This window comes from Egretta garzetta, unplaced genomic scaffold, assembly GCF_000687185.1.
Source record: "Egretta garzetta isolate BGI_Z169 unplaced genomic scaffold, ASM68718v1 scaffold405, whole genome shotgun sequence".
NCBI classification, from domain to species: Eukaryota; Metazoa; Chordata; class Aves; order Pelecaniformes; family Ardeidae; genus Egretta; species Egretta garzetta.
Window position 1 is genome coordinate 2,545,851 of NW_009259854.1, and position 24,442 is coordinate 2,570,292.

The 24,442-nt window shown below is 39.6% G+C and overlaps 1 protein-coding gene across 1 annotated transcript in view; it reads right to left on the reverse strand.

Annotated features, from left to right (window-relative positions):
* FHOD3 (formin homology 2 domain containing 3) overlaps positions 1-24,442 on the reverse strand; it is a 165,987-nt gene that overhangs the window by 124,180 nt on the left and 17,365 nt on the right. Inside the window, exons 2-3 of the mRNA XM_035895475.1 lie at positions 9,684-9,792; positions 3,378-3,472 (exon numbers count right to left, since the gene is read on the reverse strand). Of these exons, the coding sequence (XP_035751368.1) occupies positions 3,378-3,472; positions 9,684-9,792 (204 nt within the window). The remainder of the gene's footprint in view (positions 1-3,377; positions 3,473-9,683; positions 9,793-24,442) is intronic.

The following is a 24,442-nucleotide window of genomic DNA, read 5'->3' on the forward strand; positions in this document are numbered from 1 at the left end:
GAAACATCCCTGAATTAAGATTTTTATTTGTCTGTTGTGTGATTTTCCAAGTTGCTTTCCCAAGCCCTTGCGGGAAAGCCTGTGAGGCTTTGAGTTCTTCCCTCCCAAGTGGCTGCTTTTGGAATGGTGAACTAAATTAAAACCAAAACCCCAGCCTGAGAGTTTTGAGCTTGATATATCTTCTTAACAACATATACATTTTACCTACCACTGACTGTAACAGTGCCAGTGGAAAGAAAGTCAAAAAACCTGATGAAGTTGTATCAGGGGTTAAAAAAAACCAAAAGAGTTTTGTGGGAGTGCAACAGCCAAATGTTTTCTGAGATGATAAAACCTATTAGACAACATGGTAATAGCACAATATTCTTATGCTTACATATCCTCAGTTACGTTTCTGAACAAAACCTGACAAAAATTAGTGCTAGGCTATGCCTGGCTTCAGACTAAGAGGCTCTCTTTATTTGAAGCTTTCAAAATGTGTAGCCCTGGATGATACTAGCTAGTAAAACTAGTAAGTGTGATGCCTTTTGTCATTGACAAAACAATCACAGTATAAAGCAGTGATGCAGTGAGGATACAGACAACAGAAAGTCCATTTGGTGTGCAAAGCTTTACATTCAAATCCAAGTAATGTAAGAGTACTGCTCTGGTTACTAAACATCCAACAGGCTGGGCTTCGCTACAGTGCCCATAAAGAGACATTAGCTAAATCTTACATGCTACAGTGAAAAGCACTACATGGTCAATAAACACCCTTAAGGGCATTAGCCAAGTTTTCAGCTGCTTTGGGATAGGAAGAAGCATCTCTCATGTATGTGTTTTCTGAGCAACCACAACTTCTGAAACAGCTGGTGTGGCCCATGTCAGACACAGGATGGCAGATGATCACTGTTCCAGTGTGGCAGTTGCAATGCTCTTAAGGCAGGTCACTGAAAAACAATGTGCCAGCTCCTGTTTTAACACCACACTAGCCTGAAACAGCACTTTTTCAAATACAGCTGCTGGACCCCTGGTAGGTGGTACTCTGAGCTCCCACCAGCAACCACTCGTCTGGAAGCTTCTAGTCTTACACTGGACCTGCTAAAAAACATTCAGCACTTAGTCTGACTATACCAAAATGTATTAACTTTTATATACCTCATCATTATTTTATCTACCTTTTTTTTTTTTTTCTCATGTATTGTATGATATGGGAGAACAAGCGATATTAAATACAGGTAAAAAGAAAATCAACAGTAATCTTACAACTACAAAGCTTGCAGTGTAATCTTGATAATGAAGAGAGTTTATAGCAAGTAAATATAAACTGAATTGAATACAACACCAAATTTTCTTTTTTTATATATAAAGGAAACACAACAGCTTTAATCTATCCAGACCTCAGTGGCAAAAATGAAGAAAGTAGAGATTAGACTAAGATCTAGCAGATCATAGGAACTAACTGAAGGAAGATAACAAAGGTTATACTGGAACTACATATAACTGGAAGAATCTGCATTGGGATCAGTCCCATTTAAGAGATTCATTAATGCCTAAATCCCCCCAAATTAAGCGAGGGTTAATGAAATGTTAGCGTAAGTAAATTGGTTATGCATCAACAAAAGCGAGGGAGAGGATAAAAGGATTGGAGTAATTCTTGTGTCTGAGCAGATATGTTTTCTGCTCTTGAGCAAGAAGGAAAACAGTCTGTAAATGTATACATGGAGAAAGAAAAAGGAGCAGAAGCATGCTTCCTTAAGACAAAGCCCTTGTGAGGAGTCTGCCGGCACTGAAAACTTTGACATTTCCTCGCCTAGAGAAGTTGAAACCATCTGAGCCTTTTTTGTATTCTCTGCGGGGGAAAAAAATTACAACTGTGACATGCTGCTTGCTGTTTTCTCTATAATCATGAAAAAAATCCCATTAAAAACATCATAAAGCTGTCCATAAGCCAGATCATAATTATAAGTGTGGGATTGTGGGATTCCTCTCTTCCTTGATCTTCATAACTGCCTTGCTCCTTTGACTTTGAGATACTGGGGGTTTTTTGTGTGTTTTTAAAGAACTACCTCCTCCTAAAAATAGCTTTAAATGTAGTGAAAAACTTAGACTAAAGGAATCAACTATAGGATAAAAAAAGAGTCAACATAAACCAAATTTTTTTAAGAAGTCAAACACCAGGTAAATTATAACTGTGCAAGTGACAAAGGAAGAGGAAAGAAATTCTCAGAAAGAGGAATCGGTACACAAAACAATGAAGTGTAAAAAGAAGACATCAAAAACTAATCTCCTTGGCTTTAACAGCAGCTACAGACAGAAGCATATAAAGCTGATGATGCCTTTCAGAAATGAGTACCTCAGTGAGATAAGGTGGTCTTTTAAAGTCAAGAGGATCCTTACCACCATGTAAGCAGGAGCAAGGGTGGCTCTAAGTAAAAGTACAGTAACATCAGCGATATCACCAGGAGAGGTTAGTGCCTCTTGGGCATCTTTGCTGGAATTATTTTATAAAAAAACCACTAAAACAACACATGGCCCCAACCACGTAGCCGTGAGCACAATAAGCTGGCAGCCGAGACAAACTCAGGTTCTTTAAATGAATAAAAAGAATAACAATAATATTCCATAATACTCTGGCCTATGAAGTATAACCATAAAACACACAGTTATTTTGATTTGCTAGTATTATGTTGATCTTCTGTGCTTTTTAAAAAATCCATTTTCAATTTTAGTCACCCTAAGATTTGTTTAAGACTAGACGCTAATTTTCAAGGAACTTACACTAATAAATTTCTAACTTTTACAGGCGTTTCACTTTCTCCCTCCTCACAGCACAAGTGAGTACTTTGGAAAACATTTGATTTTACTGCAAAACTACTGCTTGTAATACAGGACACCAGAAAATATAAAGAAAGAAGAAAAAATGTAGCCTTATTCTTTTAAAAATTTTTTTTAAGAAAAGAGAAACACTCGTATTACCACTCAAACCTGGTAAATTCATCATATTTGGTTTACAGTAAAAAAAAAAATTTAAACGATCTGAACTAGAAAATTGTGCACAATGCGAGCCTTTGTGAGCATGTGATCTTTTCACCAGCACTTGCTTTCTTTTGGATAACGTGTTGAGTTTTGTTTTGCACTGCATTGTCAGCGTTGGGAGAGGAGCCATGTCATAACACGTTTCCACACAGCATCTAGTGAAACAGCAATTCTGCTCCCAGCTGCTGCCTCTGGGTGACTGCAACACAAGTAATGAGAGCGTGCTGATTGATTACAGTTTGTCCTGCAAATTCTCTGGGACAGGTCTCCTTTGTCATATGTTCTCAACAGGGAAGATCATTATACAATTGACAATACTAACATTATCTCCATCAGTTATGCTGACAAAGTAAACAAACCTTGTTAACCAAGGTCATTGCGTAAACCAGTAGTTCAGTATCAACCCCATCCTTCTCCTCCAGGATCTCCATGATGTTGGACCACGGCTTGGCTCCTAGAGGAAAAGCAGAAACCACTGGTGAAGGTGATCGAAACAGAAAGCTATAGCATCAACATTTATCCAAGAGGTAGCATGAGGTGGAATGATGTGGCCAGGTAGAAGAACAAGCGGACACAGTCACCTCCAGCTTCCTTGATGCTCTGCCCTGCTTCACAGAGTGAAGTTAATACGGTGAGTGAAAGCTATGGTGCATCCTAATACAAGGATCGAAAATATGGCTTTCCCCAGAGGTACCAATTTCTCTCCCTCAGTGATGAAGGAAGTATTGTTAGTCTAGTTTGATTGACAGTGTACTTGTAAAATCAGGCAGGAGGAATTTTACCCCACCTATCATAGGTTCATATAGGCTTAGATAAATATTCAACAAAAATCTATATGCTACTCTCTCAGTGCATTCGATGCGTACATTCCTAGTGATATTACTGAGTTATGCTGCATTAACATAATTCCGGTTAACAAAACAGTGCAACACAGAAACAGAGTTTTCTCAAATTACAGGCTGTGTGTCTTGGATAAAAGAAATGATCAATGAGTGGGAAAGATTTTTTTTTTTATTAAGAATATTCTCTATAGAACTTTCAGATACATTTCTCTCATTTTTCCACTAAGTAAGGTCAAAACTTGTGCTTTTAGTTATGACAGACTTGCTTGATTTGCATGTTGATTTGCATTTGCATAATTAGCTGATGCCAAAACCCAAGTGGCTTAGTGACTTATTGTGCCAAAAACGTCCGACAGACAACACCAGCCAGACTCAGGATAACCTCTTGTGTGGAAGGTACCTTGTAAAACCATCCTGTTTCATTTGGCTAAAAGACAGATGGTTGCATTTACTAATGAAAAAACCCACATAACTATTTTATCTAGGAAACTAAATTAAAAAATGAAAGACTATAACTCAGTGTTTTGTTTGGAGTAAAGTTAAAGGTGAGGAGGACAAAGCAGAAAGCTAACCCTAACTTAGAGGTGCTCCATTCAACTATGCCAGCATAACTGCAAGAGTATTTGAATTTCAGAAGGAAAAATGCAGAGTATTCCAACAGCCCACATCCCCCAAATGCTAAAGGGATGATGATCGTTTGAGTACAATCAGGCAGTAAACCGCAGCTGTTTCACCACCACAACCTGTTGCTGACTGATCAGTGACCCCGATGTAAAAACTCTGCATCACTCTCACAGCGATCACAGCCCTTGTTTATTCATGCTGATATTTTATATACATCCTGCTACACAGACATCAAATCTCTGCTAACCAAGGATCTCCGTTTTCAAGGCGATGGCAGTGCACTGTGTGGAAAAACCTGTCTGTTAAGGAACAGACAGACAGCAATATTTCTCCTGTTTTCTTTTCCCTTCTTTTTGAGACATTCTCTGATCTTTACTACTGAATAATAAATCAGAGCTTCCTTATCTTGAGCAAAATCAAAGGACGGGGGGATTCACTCTCAGCTCTCCAAGTGTATTTATGTGCATTATTAATTAAATACCCATTCGAATACACGGCTGTAATGAAAATACACTAGACACCTCCTTACCAGATTCTCTATATTAACAGACATTTTGTGCAGTACATGTTCAAAAGACATGTGGAACAAATTCACTCGGCTCACACTACAAAAATGTCTTCCTGTGGTTTCCAGTGAAAAATAAAAATGGAAGAAAATAAGGAAGAGAAACAAAATGGGGAAACCATGCAAGTCTGACTTATAACGATACCATTTGGAAAAAAAGTGAGTCGATAACAACATACAAAAATCAATTATTTAATCCATACTGCATTATTCAGTGAGAGTCCTAGGGAAACATGCCTTTATTTTGCAGGCAGGTTTTATTCTTATTGGAACAATCCTAGTTTGTTTTTTAAAGACGGCATCCTAGTGTTTGGGGGTTTTTTTTGCCTGAATATCTTTATACTTCTTCATTATTATAAAACAATATTTTTGGGATCTCCTGGCTGTTTTCCTGCAAGAATGTTATATAATTTTCTTCTACCTGTGCTGTTTTTCTGTTTCAGAATATATTTTAAAAAAATTGTTAATCGGGCACGCTTACTAGTAAGGCAGCCATAATAATAGCTCATCCATCTTTCAAAAGCTTTAATTAAGGTGCTGCTAGTAAACTTAAACAATTTCCAAAATTTAGCCTTAAATTAGAAAGCCTTCATCTAATCTTCATCCCTAACTAATTAAATTCATCTAATCTTCATTCCTAACTAATATCGAGAGGAGGCAGTACTACCAATGACTTTGACAGAAGAACTCCAATCTGTACTAGATTAAATCTTTCTTTTCAAATGCTATTTTCCTCATCATGACCTCAAGCTGAACAGCCAAGGAGTGAACATGGAAATAGCCATAAGGCTATCTACCCCCTGGGGACAAGGCAGTTCTGATATGGAAGTTGCACCATGAACTTCCTGCATTACTATACTTGGGTTAATAACCCTTCTAATATATCATGAGATCCTATAGTTTCCAAACTATGATCTGGACAGCAAGGGATATGGGCAGACCTGGAGCAGGCATCTGCTCTCATCCACTCTCATACCCTGAGCTTGCATTTCCAAATACGCTGTTCCTGGAGAGTCTCCACTTAAAGATGAGAACACAGGCTGGAGTCTACAGGAAAAAAAAAATAATTTTCAAGGTAATATTTTTTTTCATGATAGGACGATAGTGAAAAGCTCCTTCTCCTTTCAAGCCACACAGAAAAACTTTGTGAAAGATACCTTGGAAAATCATACACTACAAAATTGATGACTTTTCTAAATTCATCAGCTGCTGTAGTAAAACAATGACACTCATACATGAGATATGAAAAGCATGATGTATATTTTCCCTTTTCTTTTAAAAGGCTATTTGTATCATGGAGAATATTAAAAGCTCTCCATTTACAGATGAAGAGGGACCTTTGAGGAAACTATTATGCAGAGTTAAAATCTACAGCTTCCATTTTTTGTGTATTGCTCAGAATGTAACAAATCATGAAGAACCTAAACTCAAACCTAGGTTTGGCAATGCATGTATGTATTTCTGTAAACACTGTAAATCCATTTAATATTTGTACATTATGGAGTTTATTTTTAAAAATAGGAAGTGTAATCATTTACGCTTGCCAATTCTCAAAAAGTTTGCTTTCCAGCCTGTCTCTTCCACTGGATCATGATGTAGAGGAATGGTGATGTAAAAAAATGATGATGTAGCACCCCAGCAATTCCTCTGGGAGCAGACCGGGATGTTCCCATAAGGTTATGACTTCCATGCAGGACTTGCTGCAAAACCAATAGGAGCGATAAAACAGGTTCACTGACGGAAAACAGCAGAGGTCGAGTTTTGTGTGTGTTCTCCTGCCTTCTAATGGGTGAAACGAGAACTGCTCGACTGCCCTTCACAGGCTTCTCACTGGTAACGTCTCATTACCCTGACTACTCCCAGCAGGAAGGCTGGAGCCTCAACCCTGACGCTACTACAGCACTCCGAGTAGTCATGAACGGAGCATAAACACGCAGAGAACTATGTGGTTGCAATAATAAAGCCTATATTAAATTAATACAGTCTATTGAATAATGTTGCACATTGTCTCAGTCTTTTCTCAGTTTCCCCTTGAAATGTTTTTATATATGAATCCCAGAAAAAAACATTAATGCCTTACAAAAAATCTTGACATCACAACTACACAGGACACACACATTATGTATAAACCATGGAAAGCCTTGCATCAGGCCAGAACCGTACATGAAGACTGCCACCAACTTACAGAGTGCCTGTCTCTAGTTGCCGTAAGATGGAAAGACACGAATATTTTTTGGAAAGATCACAACATCTTGTATTCCTGGCTATTTAAACACATGTGAACATACAGCCTTCCATCATACCTACATTAATTTACTGGTTATCTAACTATGTGTGAAATGGCAGGAAAAGTGGAGCTATGATAATGTAGGCCATTTACAAATAACATAACAAGAAGTCAGAATTCACAAATGGTATGTGACAGTGTCCAGGTCAGCCACAGAGCTTTAATCTCTGTCCTAAATAATGCTCAAGATAAAGCCACCCCAGATAGCAGAGTGCAATGCCAGCTCTGCTTTCCAGAGCCCACACAGTCCCGGTATGCTTAAACTGAAAAGAGATCAAATTCCTCTGGGGGCTCCGAAAAAAGAAAGGGCGGGGGAAGGGGGATCTAGATGGAAGTATAACTAGAAGCTACTTCCTATATGATGAGGGCCATGCAGTTACTCACTTACGGTCTGCTTGTATCTGAGAGTAAAGCCGGCGCTTCCGCAGATCCCTCTACTTCAGTGTGCATATGGATATGTTCTTGCATAGAAACCACAGATGGGATCGCTTTGAAACCAGGCTGAGTTATTATGGGGTTCTTTATGTTAATCATGTGTGGTACACATGTTGAGGAATTATGTCATATCTCATCACCTTGTATGTACATGAAACATTGGACCTTTTTCAAAGCAGTGCTAAACTTAATTATATACCTGCAAGATTTACGACAATGTTTCAAGAAAACGCACATCACTTTTTCTTCCTCTGTATTTCTGTTCCATTAAATCAGTCATTAAAGACAGGCATTCCTCAGTTATAAGCCACTAATTTCAAAATATAGATTAAAGGTGAAGGGTTATTACATTGATGACCTAGAAAAGAAGCTAAGTCTCTAACAAGAAAAAAAAATCTTTTGTAGCTAAGCATAACTGCTTAATGATTAAAAAAAAGAAATAAAGGAAGGAAAACTGTGTATTTGGGGCTAAGTTATTTGCAAGAGTTCATGAGACAATCCGCCAACCCACAGGTATGAGAATTCCCATAAACCCTCTCCTCATGCTCCTAGTAAGTATCCATCCAACTACACGCATCACTTTTTTATCACGTGTTTTCTGTTGTTACTGAAGTTGATTTATTACTTTGAGGCATGTAAATGTTTGCCTGAGGCTGTTTTACAGATACAGAAGGGAATACATAGCACATTGTAGTGTGTTTAGGGTCCTCCTTTCTCTCTCTTTTTTCCTTTAATGAGGTTTACTAGCATGTGAACAGATGGCAATTTGAGCATGTTGAGAATACCAGTGAGTTCAGAGAGCTGAGGAAATACTAAGGATGGCTGTAAAAATAAATCATAGTTCTCACAATTACATGAATACTGTAGTTACATTTCTGCTTATGGCTTATTGTAAGGTTTATTGGTTTTAATTCAAAACAGAAAGCCAACCTGAAGAGTCCACCATTCAAAGTGTTACACTGGTTTTGAATTGCCTGTCTGCTCCCCTGATATGAGAGACAATTTGGGGTTTTTGAGGGGTCTTTCCAACACACTCATGCAGATAGCTGAAAGCAAAACCTGGCTACTTTTTCCTGTTTCTAGTACCACCTTTGTCCCCATCCCCCAACTTTCTTGTTTCACTTTTACCATATCAAGTCGCTCAAAACAAGTTCAGCATGGAGGCGGTTGCTCCAAAGAGGGGATCTTGCTTCCAACCTCCATGTGTTTGAGACCACAACAATGACTCTCCCAACCTCAAAAACTCTCCTTGAGGCAAAGGAATGTTTTGCATCAAGAGAGAATGCCCCGGGAGCTTAGCAATGGCTTTGTGGGAAGAACAAGAAAGAACCATTTTTGTTCTATTTATTTGTAAAAAATACAGTATACATATTCAAGTATTTTTCATGAGCCTGAAGGGTAACAGATTTCATAGTATAATATCTGCTCAAGGGCTTTATTTTAATGTAACAACAGATGGTTTTACTTTTACTATAAAGCCTGTACTATTACTGACCTCGTCTTTCTCTTCAAAGGGATTACACTGATTAGATATCATTTTCTCTTCTAAATCAGACTGCTGCTTCTCAGATGGAAGTGGAAAGACAGCCTGGCCCGAGGAGCCTCCAAGGTTGGAAGACGCAATGGGGCTTTCTTTGCACGTGGGTGCAGGGAAGAGGCAATGACTGTGGTGCACAGGGGTGCAACCGGGTTCCTCGGCTTTTTGCTCTTCACTTTCCCACTATAATTCATCCCTCAAACCAATCTTAAATTTCATGAATACTTAAAATACGCTTTTAATCAAGAAATGAGGGAAATGTCACACAACGCAGGCATCACAACAGCAACCCTAGAACCACTGAAATCAGTGATGAAATGCCACCCTGAGCTCAGCAGTGCTGGGATTTTGCACCCCCCAAGTAAGGCTACTCACCTCTCTTTTCATCAACGGTAGATACTGCCTGGATTAAAAGCGGTGCATTGGATTCGGTATACTCCACAAACACCAGCAGCAGCTTCAGTGCTTTCTTAACCAGGCGGAACTGGAAGGAAAGAGTGCGACTTGTCATTCAGCAAACCACAACATTTCCAGATGTGCTACATGACACTGGGCAGGATGCAAGCGTAGCGATTCAGATCTGGTAGTTACACACGAACAGAAGAGATTAAGCTGTACTGGGACTAGAAAAATGAGAGGTAGCCAGTTGACTGGAAATTTCATTCACCGGACAGTGCTCTCCTAGGGGAGTCTCAATAGTCAATGAACCCAAATGAAAGCTTAATGCTGCCACACGTAATAAAAGGCTGAACATCCCACCTACACATGCACCTATGCATATCCCCAATACTGTTGTCCAAAGTCTGATGTATACAGAATGTACTGAGCTAAGAACGCATGTAGTTCTGTATTTCTCAACACATTTATTTCCCCCTTTCACTGTGAGCTTTTCATGCTGTCAATTTGCTGTATGATGGGATGATTTTCTCTTCATGCTTTTTTCTTTTCTTATAATGTCAATATTTAGTGCTTAAATAATTAAATACATTGATATTCACTATTCACACAACTTGGGAGAAAGTGTGTTTAAGCTACCAACTATCCTGCCCTGTCACAAAATGTGTGATTTACTGGACCTGAGCTTTCTGCCTATAAGTTTTCAAAATAATTTTTGAACATCCCCAGGAACGTGAATTCAGCAAAGACTCGAGATTGATATAACGAACCTACTGGAAATCAACAGCCAAACTCTATCAGTTTCATCACAGCTCTCCCATTTCCAGGGAGGACCATTTGACTACCAGATAATTTTCACATCACTGAGTAAGAATTTTCAGGGCCTTGCTTGGCATGATCAGGTATATGAAAAACCAACTCTTTACTTAAGGGAATATTTGGAGATTTTAATAACAGGATATGTGAAAGAGGATGACTTTTTAATAGGCAGGGCTCTAGGCTCTACATGCCCAGATGAGAGGACTTTGATTCTAAGTCAAATCTGTTACATCCTCAATCTAAATCATGGATTTAAAGCCAAACAAAAGGTGATACACTGCTGGTCCCAGAAACACAATTTCCCATCTACTGCAATTGAATCAAGCTCCAGAAAAACAAGTATTTGTAAGTTTACTGTATTTGTCTGCTACCTTATTCTGTAATAAATCTGAACAACAGCGTGTAATATTTTTAATGAGACAGCTATAGTAATGTCATTACTCTCCCCTCTGTCATTGACAGATTTTAAAATCTACTTTAGAATGTGTTCATGTAGAGATAAGCCACGCTCCAGAAAATCCTTGCCTTTGTTTCATTACAGTAAGTTGGCAGGCACTTTGAAACTTAACTTCCTGGTCATCAAAATATCTCACCCATGGGGAAAGAAAAAAAAAACCAACCAAACCCATTATACTGTGTTGCTAAACTGTTTCAGGGATAATATATATAGTTTTAGTCAGTATTAGCTCATTCCCATTCCTTCATTTTTTCAAGTGCTCACAACACAACTCTCCTAATAGGCAAAGAATCACTATTAATCATTTTATAGATGCACTCAAAGACAGCAACTGTGTCTATATTCAAAAAAGACTGCAAGTGCAACAGGCATAGACTCAAGCTACTGTGTTCCCATTGCCAGAGAGATGTACTAGAGCTCACGTTAAAGTAACAAGCTAAAATGCAGGTTGCAGCTTACTGCTATAAACACTGTGTTTAGTGTGAACAGCAACCCAGGTATTTTCCAGGCTTCTTGGCTTTTACCCACTCGTGCTGAATTGAGCTTAATGCACTGCAATGATACTACCTAGCAATGTAAAATCTTCTGTTGTTGAGTCCAGACTCTTTTGGACTTGGTGTATCAACAAATCAGTTATTTTTAGGGCTGACAGCCAGGAAATCCCAGTGGCAAACCTGACCAGGTCCCTTAAGACACCTGGTTAGCCTAATTTGCAGTTGTACTGCTACGGTGATACTTTATAGATACATGGCATAGTCAAATTAAAGGAAAGTGAAATGCAATGACACGCAGTTCCTTGGGAAGGCACTGCCGATACACCGACAAATCACTTCTTCACGATTGCACTGGACATCTGTGTACTTGCCTGGCAGGCCAATACCGCACTATTTCTGCTCTGCAATGACATTTTCCTTAGCAATCGAGTTTAAGTGTTTAATGGACATATTGTAAGAAATGCCAACACGTTTCCGCTTGTTTTGTGAAGTTACTTCATAAACCAGGAGTTACCAGATTACTGCAAACAACTCTAGCATTAACTATGTCCCAGATAATCACCCATGTAACACCCACTAATCTGATCAGAATCCTTCCCTTAGAAAGGAAATCTTGGATGTTACTTCTGATGGTCCTTAAAACCTCAAGGCTTGGCTACATGGTGACGACGGGATGCATTTACACATAAGTAGTGAATGGTAAAGTTCCCATACATTTCCATTAGACAGCCATCAGTGGGGGACACGCCAGGCTTATATCTATTTTTTGCAAATCTCTTTTTTTTCCAGAAAGTAAGACGGACCTTCTGCAATACCCTTGCTCTAACTGTTGCCTGCTGGCCATGGCAGCTGTGGTAATACAAGGCTAGTCCTTGCACACCTTGCATCTGCCATGCTGCAAACCCTGTAAAACCTCCGGGCAGCCCACTGCAGTTGCACCAGACCAAGGCTCAAGCCGGCTGACTATTTGGGTGCTGTCTGCAAGCGTCAACCTCCTGTGCTTAACAAGCTAACAGATGACAGTGTAAGGAAGAAATACCATCCAGAAGCAGTCCTGGAGAAAAGGAGTGATTAGAAAAGCTATGTTTTGTGCTGGCCATTTAGTTAGTAGAAGGACACTAGAAATTCAGTTCCTTGACCTGCAAATTTTATCCAACTCCTCATAAACCAGTCAATCAGCCCTGGTAAGTGGAGATGTCTGTAGGTGAAGGTACATATCACAGCAGCTTTCTGCCACTAGCTTTGAGAAAAGCTGCTGTTTCCTGCTCAGTAGAAATGGCATTTGAGACCCCTATGGGCACTTTTAAGCCTGCATGCTGCTTTGGATACCTTGGGCAAGTACAAAATCAAAACACTGCAGCCCTAGACTAAGCCACATGATGCTTATGCTGGGGACTTGCTAGCTGCCTGTCACCCACACAACCTTTGCACACATCCTACAATGGGGCTTTTTAATTCTGCTTTAATAGTGCTTCTTGACAGAAGCAGGCAATCTGAGCAGCTGCACTGACCCTTGGAAACCAAAGTCTTCAGCCAGCCAAAGGCCTTCCAAGCCATGTGCAAGCCTGTCACCCCCAGACACAAGGACAGTCCAGAGCCTGAACATGTTTACACTGGAATCAACTCTAATTATCCACCATGGCATCGAGAAGTTTCTGAAAGGTCTCTTCCAGGAATACTTGCTGTCAAGACCCATGTGAACCACAGTCTATTTTCTTATATGGCCTCCAATGTGATGACCTACCTGTTAAATGATGCCTTCATGACCCCCTGTCGGCCCAACCTGCCTGGAGCAGCTCATGCATGCTGCTGCTGACACGTTAAGTGTTGGGTATTGCAATGGGAAGGGTTTCAACCAAGACCAAGAATGGCCGTTTCACAGCTTTCAAAATACCAGAGCTATTCAGAAAGTTTTCACCTGTGATTAACTACGGTGATTATCAAAGTGGAAGATCCTCCTGTCTTCGTGAGTGAATTATAAAATGTGTTTGCAGGGCATGCCTTTTCAATTATTTAAATAGTAGACAGATACATTGGAAATAACTGTAAATCTCACAACTGAGAGATTGCTTAACAGGAAAAAAGAGCAGCAATTCATCGACTTTCTTGCTTCCCTTTGTGAAGCCACAGGAGTTTTTGCCAGTCACTGATATCGTTTTATTTCACATAATGTACCCAGATGGCACAGCAATGGGAGAATAGAGACAAGTTGCATATTTCATCCGTGAGTAGGTGATACTATTCATTTGAATCACTGTTAAAAACTTCTTGAAGGCTTTTCAGGCTGTTTCTGGGATTTACTGGGCTTTCATTCAGTAGCAAAGATGGACACAACTGCTTTCTGAATCAGTTTCAACAGAGATGCAGTTCTGTCAAAATCCACTATTAGTTCAAACAGGACTTGATGTTTTAAGAGCAATAAGAGAGGTAGAAATACGCTTGTGCTAGCTCAGAAAAAAAGCACCCTGATACCATCGCTTTGCAAACATAGGTTGTTGGCAATTATTTCCGAATTTCCAACCTAAATATTACTGCTTAGTTAAAAAAGATGGCTCACTGAGGCAATATACACACCCACCAGCTCAGTAAAGTGATGTTTTAACAGTTCTCAGATTAAATCAGGATTCTTGAATTTCATAGCCCTGAATTATCAAAGCTTTTATTAAGTTAAAAAAAAAAAAGACATATTCTGGTTTTGTATCACGTGCAAGCCATTTTATAGAGAGGAAATGATGTTAGCATCTTCTGGCTAAAGCCAAGATGCAGCCAGCAACGTAAAAGGAAGAAGAAAAATTATAAACCTTTTCTCTCTGACTCGCTTTATGTTATACAGTGGAGTTTGGCAGTCCCTTTCCTTTTTACCTCTTTATATTTAGACAATCGGAAATGTGCTACAGACCCAGCCAAACAGACCACACAACAGGCTGCAAAACTCATGTCTCATGGAAGGGCTCATCCCAGTTGTTAATCACTTGCCAGGAAAGGCTTAAGCGTTTGCAAGGAATGTTGTCAGAAAGTTCATTGACTTAGAGACCAAAGCGATAGTTACCAAGTTCAGATTTACAAATTTAGGATTTTTTGTTTTAAAAAAAGGAAGAAAGCAAAATGAAATTTCACTAAAAATATTTTACTCAGGGCAATGTAGTTGCTTTAGATTTACACTATTCAAATTTAAAGGAGAAATGGGCATTGGATACTTAACTAAAGATTTACTATGGCCAAATCCTCCAAGGCCTAATCCAAGTGTGGACACGGCCTCATAGGCCATGTACTCATCGTGTTGATATGACAGAGCCAGGTGGAGCTGCAGCTAAAGAAATGTACAGTGCAATGAGTGTCCAACCCGCCGGCGAGAAGTGCACAGAAAAGCTGAAACCCTTCTTTCTTGTGGGGTGCAAAGACACCCCTGGCTTCAGATCTAGTGCTGCAGGAACAGCCAGCACCTGCAGTGAGGCTCAGTTTCATGTTTCATAAGGGCATAAACCCACCCTCTGTTCACAAGAGAAGGAGAGATCTTCCTGGAAGATTTTTTAATATATATATATATAAATATATATCTATTTTATATATATAAAATAACACACAATATTATAATATATAATTTATAAATAATTTCCTTTGTCGTAAGCACGGAAAAGGAAACAAATATTGAGCTTCGGAGAACCTTAGAATAATTTAAGTTGGAAGGGACCTAACACCGCTTGCCTTCTGGTCTTAGGTGAACAAACCCAATTCCCTCTTGCTCATATATCATGTGCTCTCCCTGCTAACCAGTGCAGTGAAGCCCTGACAGACTCACTCTGGTAGGTAAATATCTTTCTCACACTGAGGAGCCTAAAACAGGACCCCTGAACTCCTGATGCAGTCTTACAGGCACCAAACAGGCAGAGGGACTTCTTCAACTTGGTGGCTATGCTCCCACCAACCCAGCCTTGGATGTAGTCGGCCTTCTTTGACACAGGGGCACACTACTAACTCTTGTATAAATTCATATTCTCTTATTCAGAATGAGTAGACAGAATTAAGTGGTGTGATGCTAAAAGAAGCATCTGTAATTTTCCCTGATTTTTAAGAAGAGTTACCAGGACTCAATACCCTTTAAGGATATTTTTCAAGGAGAATCACAGGCAAAAGACAAGGCAGAAAGGAAGATGTACGAAAAGTACCAGTTAAAACCTGCCATGAGAAAATTTAGTCCTAGAGACATTCACCTTGAGCTTGTAGCATTACTGCCAAGGCCATCAAAAATAAGTACAGGACTTTATCTGTCAAAAAGTTAGATGTGCATAAAGAAAAAAGCATTGAGGTTCTCTTAGGATTTCTTACAACATTACACGTTCCGTATATTTCTATATCTCTTGTTCTCAGCCTGTGTCTCCTGTTCAGATAGGGGAGTCAGACCAAAGCATAGCTTTGGCTTAAAAAGGTCTTTCCAAATTATAATTTGGGGGTTCAACCAGTCCGTATCCAGCTCTTTGGTTTCCTGCCATATTTGTTGTTGCTAATAGGTCAAAAAGCTCCTTCAGCACCCGGTAAAACTACAGTATATATATACACACATACACACTTCTACATATACAAAGATACTAGTACACATATTAGAAAAAATATATTTACTATTAGAAGAATATATGTACTGGAATACATGTATTAGAACAAAACGTTGTTTTCTCTATCTACGTGTTTGCTATTAGCTTACTATTTTACTGTTGGTTTACACAGTACTAAAAGCCTCAGGGTTGTGCTTCAACTTCAGCCTGACTGGATATGGGCAACGAGAGCTGCCTGTTCTGTATGAAAGAAGGTTGCACAACGCAATCTTATCTTAATACTGCTCTGGCATAAGGTGTCTGTATTTTGTGGCAGATCCCAGAACTGTGCCAGTTTGTTTGCTTTCGTTCCCTGAAAGATAAAAATGCACCTGGAACACTTCTGCCCTTGTTCTTAGAGAAACATCTAATCTTGAAATCAGAAATCTAATACTGAAAACAGATAATGAGGAGGAAGGACAACTGCATAATCTTCTGCTGGCATCCCTTTGCATAGCACAGCTTCGGTAGAAATTAAAGTATTTACAGCCCATAAACCAGGATGTGCACAAAGCAAGAGGCTGATCTTATTTCTCAGTCAGGTAGTCAGTGCCAGGTATGTGCATGCACGACACAGGAAATCCCTTTGCCAAGCATGTGTATCTGTAGCCAGTCTTATAGAAACACCATTTACCTGACACATACAACATCCCAGTATTTTCTGGTAAGCATTAACTTTCTCGACTCTCTGGAACAATGTCATTTCAGTATTTCACAAGCTGTTCACCCATGTTTATGCAACAAGGATGCCTCCACCACAGCCAGCATCTCACTGGGCCTTTCTCACGCCTGCGTGGCAGAAGACCCACTGGTACTGATTTCAGGCAGCCAGCACTGGGTGCGCGGGCAGGGAGAGGCTGCGATGGCCGGCCACCAGCTACCTCAGAAGTATGCAGGTGTGACAACACATGGGAAAGAACCGTAATGTCTACAGCAAGAGCAAACAGCTTTGTAAATACGTTTGACAGCATTTACGTAATCCAGACAAAAATACATCAGAATGGGGGTGTGGGGGTGTCAAACAAGGAGAAAGACATTAGGGGGCAAAACATTTGGAAACCCCTATTACTAAATGCCTTACAGAACAAAGACACAAACCAAGCCCTTTCTCTTCTCTGGTTCTCTTCTCCAAAACTGACATTTGAGGTCAATTACTTCATTCCAGAAGGGGTGACAACTCTATTTAATAATCCAGTTCCTTTCTATTCATAGCCCTTGAATGCTGGAATGATCAGAAGAATGAGATCCTCCTGTGTCACCTGAGTCAAGTGTTTCTAGCCAGCTTGATTTTCCATCTAAACTTTAAAGCAGCCTCTTCTAAGGAGAATGATGACAAATTTAAAAGTCTAAATAACCTACAGAACACCACAAAACTTCTCAAATGAGTGCAACTGCCCTCCTCTAGAAGGGAGAAAGAGCTCATACATGCTGGGGCCCTAAAAGCTGCTTTTGAGGCTGCAAGGAAGACATTCCAATTTCTCCACTTTTTTAACAGAGAAGCAACATCTGCCCAAGTCATCGGTGTGCGGGGCACATGAGGTATCACAAAGCTGAGATGCACGAGAAGCAAGAGTTAAATACAGCATGCATAAAGTATGTAAATACCCCATTCTAGGTACTGAATATTGTGTATGCTCAGCATTTTATTTCATTAAGACTGTGACTGTTAAATGCATCTGTGGGCTGATACACCAGTAGCACAAACAGGAATGTGCATGATGCCATGTCTATTTTAAGCGCTGGAATTTTTATTAGTTGGCATATATTAAAATGATGCCAGCCAAACCCCATTTTAATATTCAGCCATCTTCGCTCAAATCTTCAGAGGGATGCTTAAATAAGGCAAATTAACTGTTGTTAAGTGCTTTGCAGGCTCACGACTGGACGTGTGGACGTTGCAGAAAGGTGAGTTAGAGCGAGATGAAAAACCCTACATGTGAGAAGCGAGAAGCTAAAAAATTATCAACTAAACAGCCTTTTAATTCTGAATGTCCCTTTAAGCTTTTCTTTCTGCAGAGCATGTAATGCTAGGCAGGGCAGAAAAATGCATTTACTACTCTTAAAATGAAATTTCTCAGAACTTTGTAAACGTACTGGATAATGATTATAAGGTCTGCGTGCTGTTACATATGTGGTGTGTATCTGTCATTTATCTGCGGTGAGATTTCTGACATGAAGAGAAAGAAGGCCATTAAAAAGAAATTCATCTGGCTTACCGACAAAACACAGGGATGAGCAAGTAGTGATTAGTGACTGGTCAACAGGAAAAAAAAAAAAAAGGCTCATGCCTGGAAATGATTATTTATATCATCAATCATGGTCCAGAAGCAGAAGGGGGAAAAATGAAAAAAATCTGTACACAGAAGCAGGCAATTCATACAACAAATCAAAGCATATTATAGGCCAAAGCGGCTCTAATACAAATACATGCAGTTCTGATGGGACCTTTCAAAGAATACGTTGGGGGTAGAAATTGGCCCTATGTTAAGCCATTTGTAATGAACTAACGATGTAGCTACATTTCTCACACACCAATCATCACCTCATACAGACACAGTTTAACAATTGAAGTGCTGCAGATCCTGGAATGAGACAGGAGATGTTACAGAGGTTTTTGGGTGTTCCCCTCTCCTCCTTTTGGAGTACAAAGAAAGATCTTCCCATAAGGTGGGGAAGTGACTTTCTCATCCCATGAAATAATCTAAAACGTCGTTTTTCTTTGTGTTAGAACAGGATGAATGGAAGACCATTCACAGCTGCGCAAGACAAAACACAAAGTGAGAGAAGCCTTTTCTTGTTTTCATCCCCTACAACCAGACCGATCCCCTTCGTTTCTCCTGAGAGACCTGTTCATTGTGTGAAAATTACATGTAATTACTGAGCCAGACAGGAGGATGGGGCAGGACATGGAAATTACAGGACATTAAAGGATCAAACTTATTTAGTCTCAGGTGACTCTTGAGATGGTGTCATCACACCTTTGTCAAGGGCCCCAGCCACAGAGCTATGAGGTATTTGGCAGTTTTGAGAGCCTTTCTCTTTTGCTCTTTCAGAAATTGCTGAAACAGAAAGGTTTGGTTTCAATTAAATTTTTAGCTCTTTCCATTGCAAAACACAAAACAAAAATATTTCACTGGAAATTTGCCATCAGCCTGTGTCCAGAACAGGAATTATGCTTCACTTGTGAACATTTACACTAAGATTTTCCTGTCTTTCTTTCTTCAAATGGTGCAGTTTTACCGTATTCAACCTGTTGATGCTTTTGCTAACCCTTCCCAAATGCTGGTGTCTTCCAGGATTCCAGCCAAATGAACACCATCAGTACATGTAGACCTGCCCTCTGTTGTCTGGGTAAAGGATTGTTATTATGTTATCTCAGATAAAGTATAAAACACTTAGCTTGAGCGAAACAACAGTAACATGAGAGGCAAATTCTGGTAAAACTCATGCTAGCATGTAATGTGCTATCAAACAGCCTTTGATAAAGAACAGATGTTTTTCTTTTTTTTTTTCCTTCTACAAACGTGCACCTCATTGTTTACATATAGCAGGGGGTTTTGAGCATTTTCATGTTATGTATCATAGAGTGAGATTGTCTAGTAAAGTCTGTTCCTTCCATTAGATAACATAACCTTCACTGTGCACATACTAAACTAGCCTTATGCAAAAATAAAAAAAAATACCATGATGTGTATAACGTCATTCTAATGCAACCTAGCATCTGGAAACATACTGTCTGACTAGGTGATTCTTCGGTAGTTACTGCAAATGCATGACCCTAAGGTCTATAGGTCACAGTCAAAGTAGTTTAAGAGCATGTCCCGCTTTTAAACAAGAGGGGTCTTTAGGAGTCAGTCCTATGTTTATTAAGTAAAATGTGCATTTCTGATGAGCAGAATGAATGAAAAATAATCTTGTCTCTCTTGAACACTACCCTGAATATCTCTTCAGCAACAGACGTAACAGCAATATTTCATGTTTTGGTAATAGGAAGATAAGTAGATAATAAGCAACAAGATATGAAACCACAGGGAATTAGTATTCTACATAATAGATGAATTTGCAAACTAAAATCGATCACAAGGATGTGGCATATGTGCCTACAAAGGAGAAGTATGATTAAGGTCATTTAACACCTTTTTTTTGTCTTCTTATAATGATAGAAGAGTTGCATGCTGAGCCTTCCCACCAGCCCACTACATTGATGTATGATGTTAGCCTTGAACTATGCTGTCCTCAACAGATGGTCACTGGGCTGAACCTCTGGCAACAGGAAAGGTTTGGGACAATGGCAGTTTCAGCAACTGCTTTTCCTCAAGCAGGGCCAAGCTGATATTTTATTAGCCATGTTCCAAAAAAACTGGGAGAGGAAAAGGGTTTTTATAAACTTAATTGTAGACAGGACTTCCTCTTCGCTCCCCTTTCCAAGATCCCCTTCATATCACACTACTCTAGCTTTTGCTATGCAGCTGAGTGACATCTTGGTTCGTGAAGGCATCTAATTTGGTACAGTGTCACTGTACTCAAGACAAAAGGCAATCAATTTTAAAGAGAGAAGGGATTAGATAACTTGTTAATACTTCAAAATACTAAGATAAGTTACTGATGTGTTACTTATCTCATGCTTTGCACTTAAGGACCTGAAAGCCATCTACAATTAATCAAGTCATGCAAAACAGTTCTATGAAGGGGGCAGAAATTCACTGCTTTTTACAAATGGGAAAGCTGAAGTACTGTGAACTTAAAAGGCAAATAGAAGAAGTAACATTGCATCTTATTTCCTTTTTTTAAGCCTCCAAATAAATATCTAATGTGTATTTTCAGAAGTATTTTAAATTCCAAATGCAGATTTAAGATTAAATCACTACTGCAATATTTTCATGAGTGATTAGAAACTATGTAGAAGGAAGTCCACTTGCTCCACATCAATTTTTCATACCAAATTACATTCTAATGAGACCCACCTCCTATCATAGCCAGACCTCTGATTGATGCAGGCTGGCCTGTAGATGATGCAAAAAAGTCTTTCCTCATGACACCAGCAGAGAGCACTTCCCAAGCTTCAGACCTGCAGTACGTTTGATATGGGAACCGTGTACAAAGCAGCATCTCAAAACTTCAGCATCTTCATGAAGTTAATTTTCCTCCTGGCCAATGCAAAGAACAGCTCAGGGGGAGCTCAGAGGTAACCCTGTCCCCACCACCAGTAAAACGTGTGGCTCTGATGAATTATGGTCAAAGCCAGAGGAAAACAGATAAATAAGGAAACTATCAGAGTACCTTCTCTCAAAGTCTCCTTAAAAAATTAAATCCACTCAAACACACACCGTCATGAGGAGAACTCCATTTTCTCCCTTGTTTCCTTAGGGAGCTATGCTGTCCCTCCCACTGTCCACTTGTAGGCTAACTCTTCCCTCTAACTATGGGATGTGCCCACTGAATTCAGTCATATTTGACTGTGATTTAGCCCTGCTTCTAACTCAGATTGAAAACTGCATCACGAGAGACCCCCAAATCAGCATTCTCATCAGAGAAATGGAAGTTTCCAGCCATTTTGAAAGGGAGCCAGCTAGAAAATTAGTCCTCATGAAACCTTCCACCAGCCACACCGCAGGCTGCCAGCCGTACGGCTGGTGGAAGGGGTGGGATACACAGCAGAATGGGTGGTACTGAGAGCATGTGGGATGGGAAGCAAAAAGCAAGGAAGGAGGAGAACAAAGATAAAAAATTTCTTCATTAGCTCTACTGCATGAAACATCTTGCTAGAGTTAGTGGCCTTGGCGATGTCCTATTTAAATAATACCAAGGTTGAGTTCAAGGGCCCTAGGGGAAAAAAATATTTGAGTCTGCAAGTACAGTGGAAAACTACTCTGTTATTATTCTGTGGTTTTATGCACGTGAAATTTGTTCTTTCAACAGTTCCATTAAAAAGCACTCATATTAAATACCAAAACTATGGCTGGGTTTAAATAACTTCACCTGAAAACCCCTGTAAGTTTAATGATATGGTTGGCAGTCCTTTCCTGACACTGGACAATCTCACAGACAACATTTCAATAGCAAAAACTCAAAATCAAAACAACCTATGTATAAAATGTATGGAAGTGGTTGAAGACACTATGTTAATAAAGAGTCCAAACTATAATATATATCTATTGCAACGTCTTTCTTAAGCAAATAATTGTTAACAGGTTATCCTTTTTAGGCACCCTAAGAAGCAACATACTAGTGGTTTGAACTACTGAAATAATAAAACTGTTGAAAGAACAAATATCATACATAAGCCATGGAACAAACCCACCACAAACTCCTCTTGAAAGAATAACTAATAAAGTAAAACTACAGAAAGGAGATCTATATGTATATATATTCCACTTATTACTGGAATGGTAAGAGTACTAGTATTTCACTGTATGTATAGACTGAAGATTTTTCTCTGCTCTCAAACTTCTGAGTCTTATCAGTCACGAAAAGGAACCCAGAAGCAGTGGTTTGACTGCAAAATCAGACCCATTTATTTACCTTTGGACACCTTGCCAAATAAAGTTCATGAATTAAGCTGCTTTCTGAGGAACATGTAAACATAGCAGAAGCAGTCGCATTTCTCCAGCAATCACCTATTCACCATAGTTTTCCCAAGTCTGGAAAAAGTGGCTATCTTCAAATCTAATTCACATCATCAGCACAGTCCAGATGCTTTTTTCTACATCCATAAGACTCCATGATGAAACAAAAAACGTAACTAAGCCCAGACACATTCCCAGCTTCCCATGTGGGGTGGGTTTCTGAGCTGAGTGGCAGCATCTTCCACACAGCTAGCACTTAGAAATCTGATTTATGGGAGCACAAGTCACTGCAAATCAGCTAAGGCATCGCTGAATTACACAGCCCTAGCAATTTCACATTATTCTAACTCCCTCCTTCACTGAAAGAGGACAGGAAGGATGAGATGGAGATATTCTAAATTTTGGTTTTCATAAATGCTAGGAGGTATGCAGCTTCTGCATACGGCTGGAAAATGGCAAGATTATACGATGTTATTATGGTAGGCAACAGTAGTCTCATATCACAGCGATAACTGACTGTTTTGGAAGAGATACAAAGGTCAATGTTCAAGGAGGTAGCGTAATTCCTCTATCTCAAGCTACATACTTCCTCTGACTTGTATCAACTAAACTCATAACACCCACCCTCAATTTTACAGCCAATCAAACACGCAAACTAAAAAGATGTATGCTTCACAGAAAGGAGAAAGGTGCAAAGAGACATCTCAGACTCCTGCTTGGATAACAAAAATGGAAGTGTTTCTATACAGCACTCCTGCTGGTAATGTGGGAATGGCTTCCCAAGCCCAAATTGGGGTTAACTCTAATCACATTCATGTTCACTTGTGTTCCAATGGTTTGCAGGGTAGGTAATGCCAGCTTCAGCTTCATCAACATCCTTGAGAGGACTCTGATGTCCAGATTCATCACCATGTCCAGATCCAAACTCCAGTTTGATGAAAAGTCAATTTCTTTGTTAAAACTCAAAACCAAGATCTGGCTTTTACAGTTTTCTTCGTAATATAAGACATATGTATGTGGGTACCACTACAGCAGAAAAAGGAGGAGGAACCTTGGGTGATTCACAGAGTCACAGATTGGTCAAGGTTGGAAGAGACCTCTGGAGGTCTTCTTTTCCAGCTCCCTGCAGAGCCACCTAGAGCTAGTTGTCCAAGACCACGTCTAAATGATTAAATGTGACTAAATGATAACAGCTCTATCAAGAACATGAATAACAAAATGGAGACCCCTGGATTTTTATTTTAAAGCACTCTTTGTTTTTTGAAGCCTGGCATCTGCAAATTATTTTCTGTCTCTCTCTCACATACCCATACCACCCCCCAAACACACATATACTGAAAGGGACATCAGGATGCAAAAAGATCCGTAACACTTGCTATTTTCACTAGACCACAGTGATCACATAATTTCGGTATAACAGAGCAGTCCTACATGCATTAAGATTCAGATGCCCATCCAGATACCCAAAATGTACTTTTCAGTTCACAAATCACCTGAAGATGAGAACTTTTGTGCAATGAAATTCTAGTAGTTCTCTGCGTACCAGGTGTGGTCTAGGATTACGGTACTGTGACTTAATTTTCCCAAGCACTTAAGAGAATACCGAGTGCCTTGCTAATGAACCTCCTGTGACTGACAGAATTTGTGTTTAAGTTCTTCATCAGTACCACAGTGACAGCAATCCTTACTTTCGGTCTAGTCTGACAGCAGACCAAAAGGGTTAGAAACATGTTTTCTATAGAGCAGACTCAGAACGTGGCTCTGACAAGTATTTAAGGCTCAGAAACTCATTTTCATAACTGACAGGTTCAGC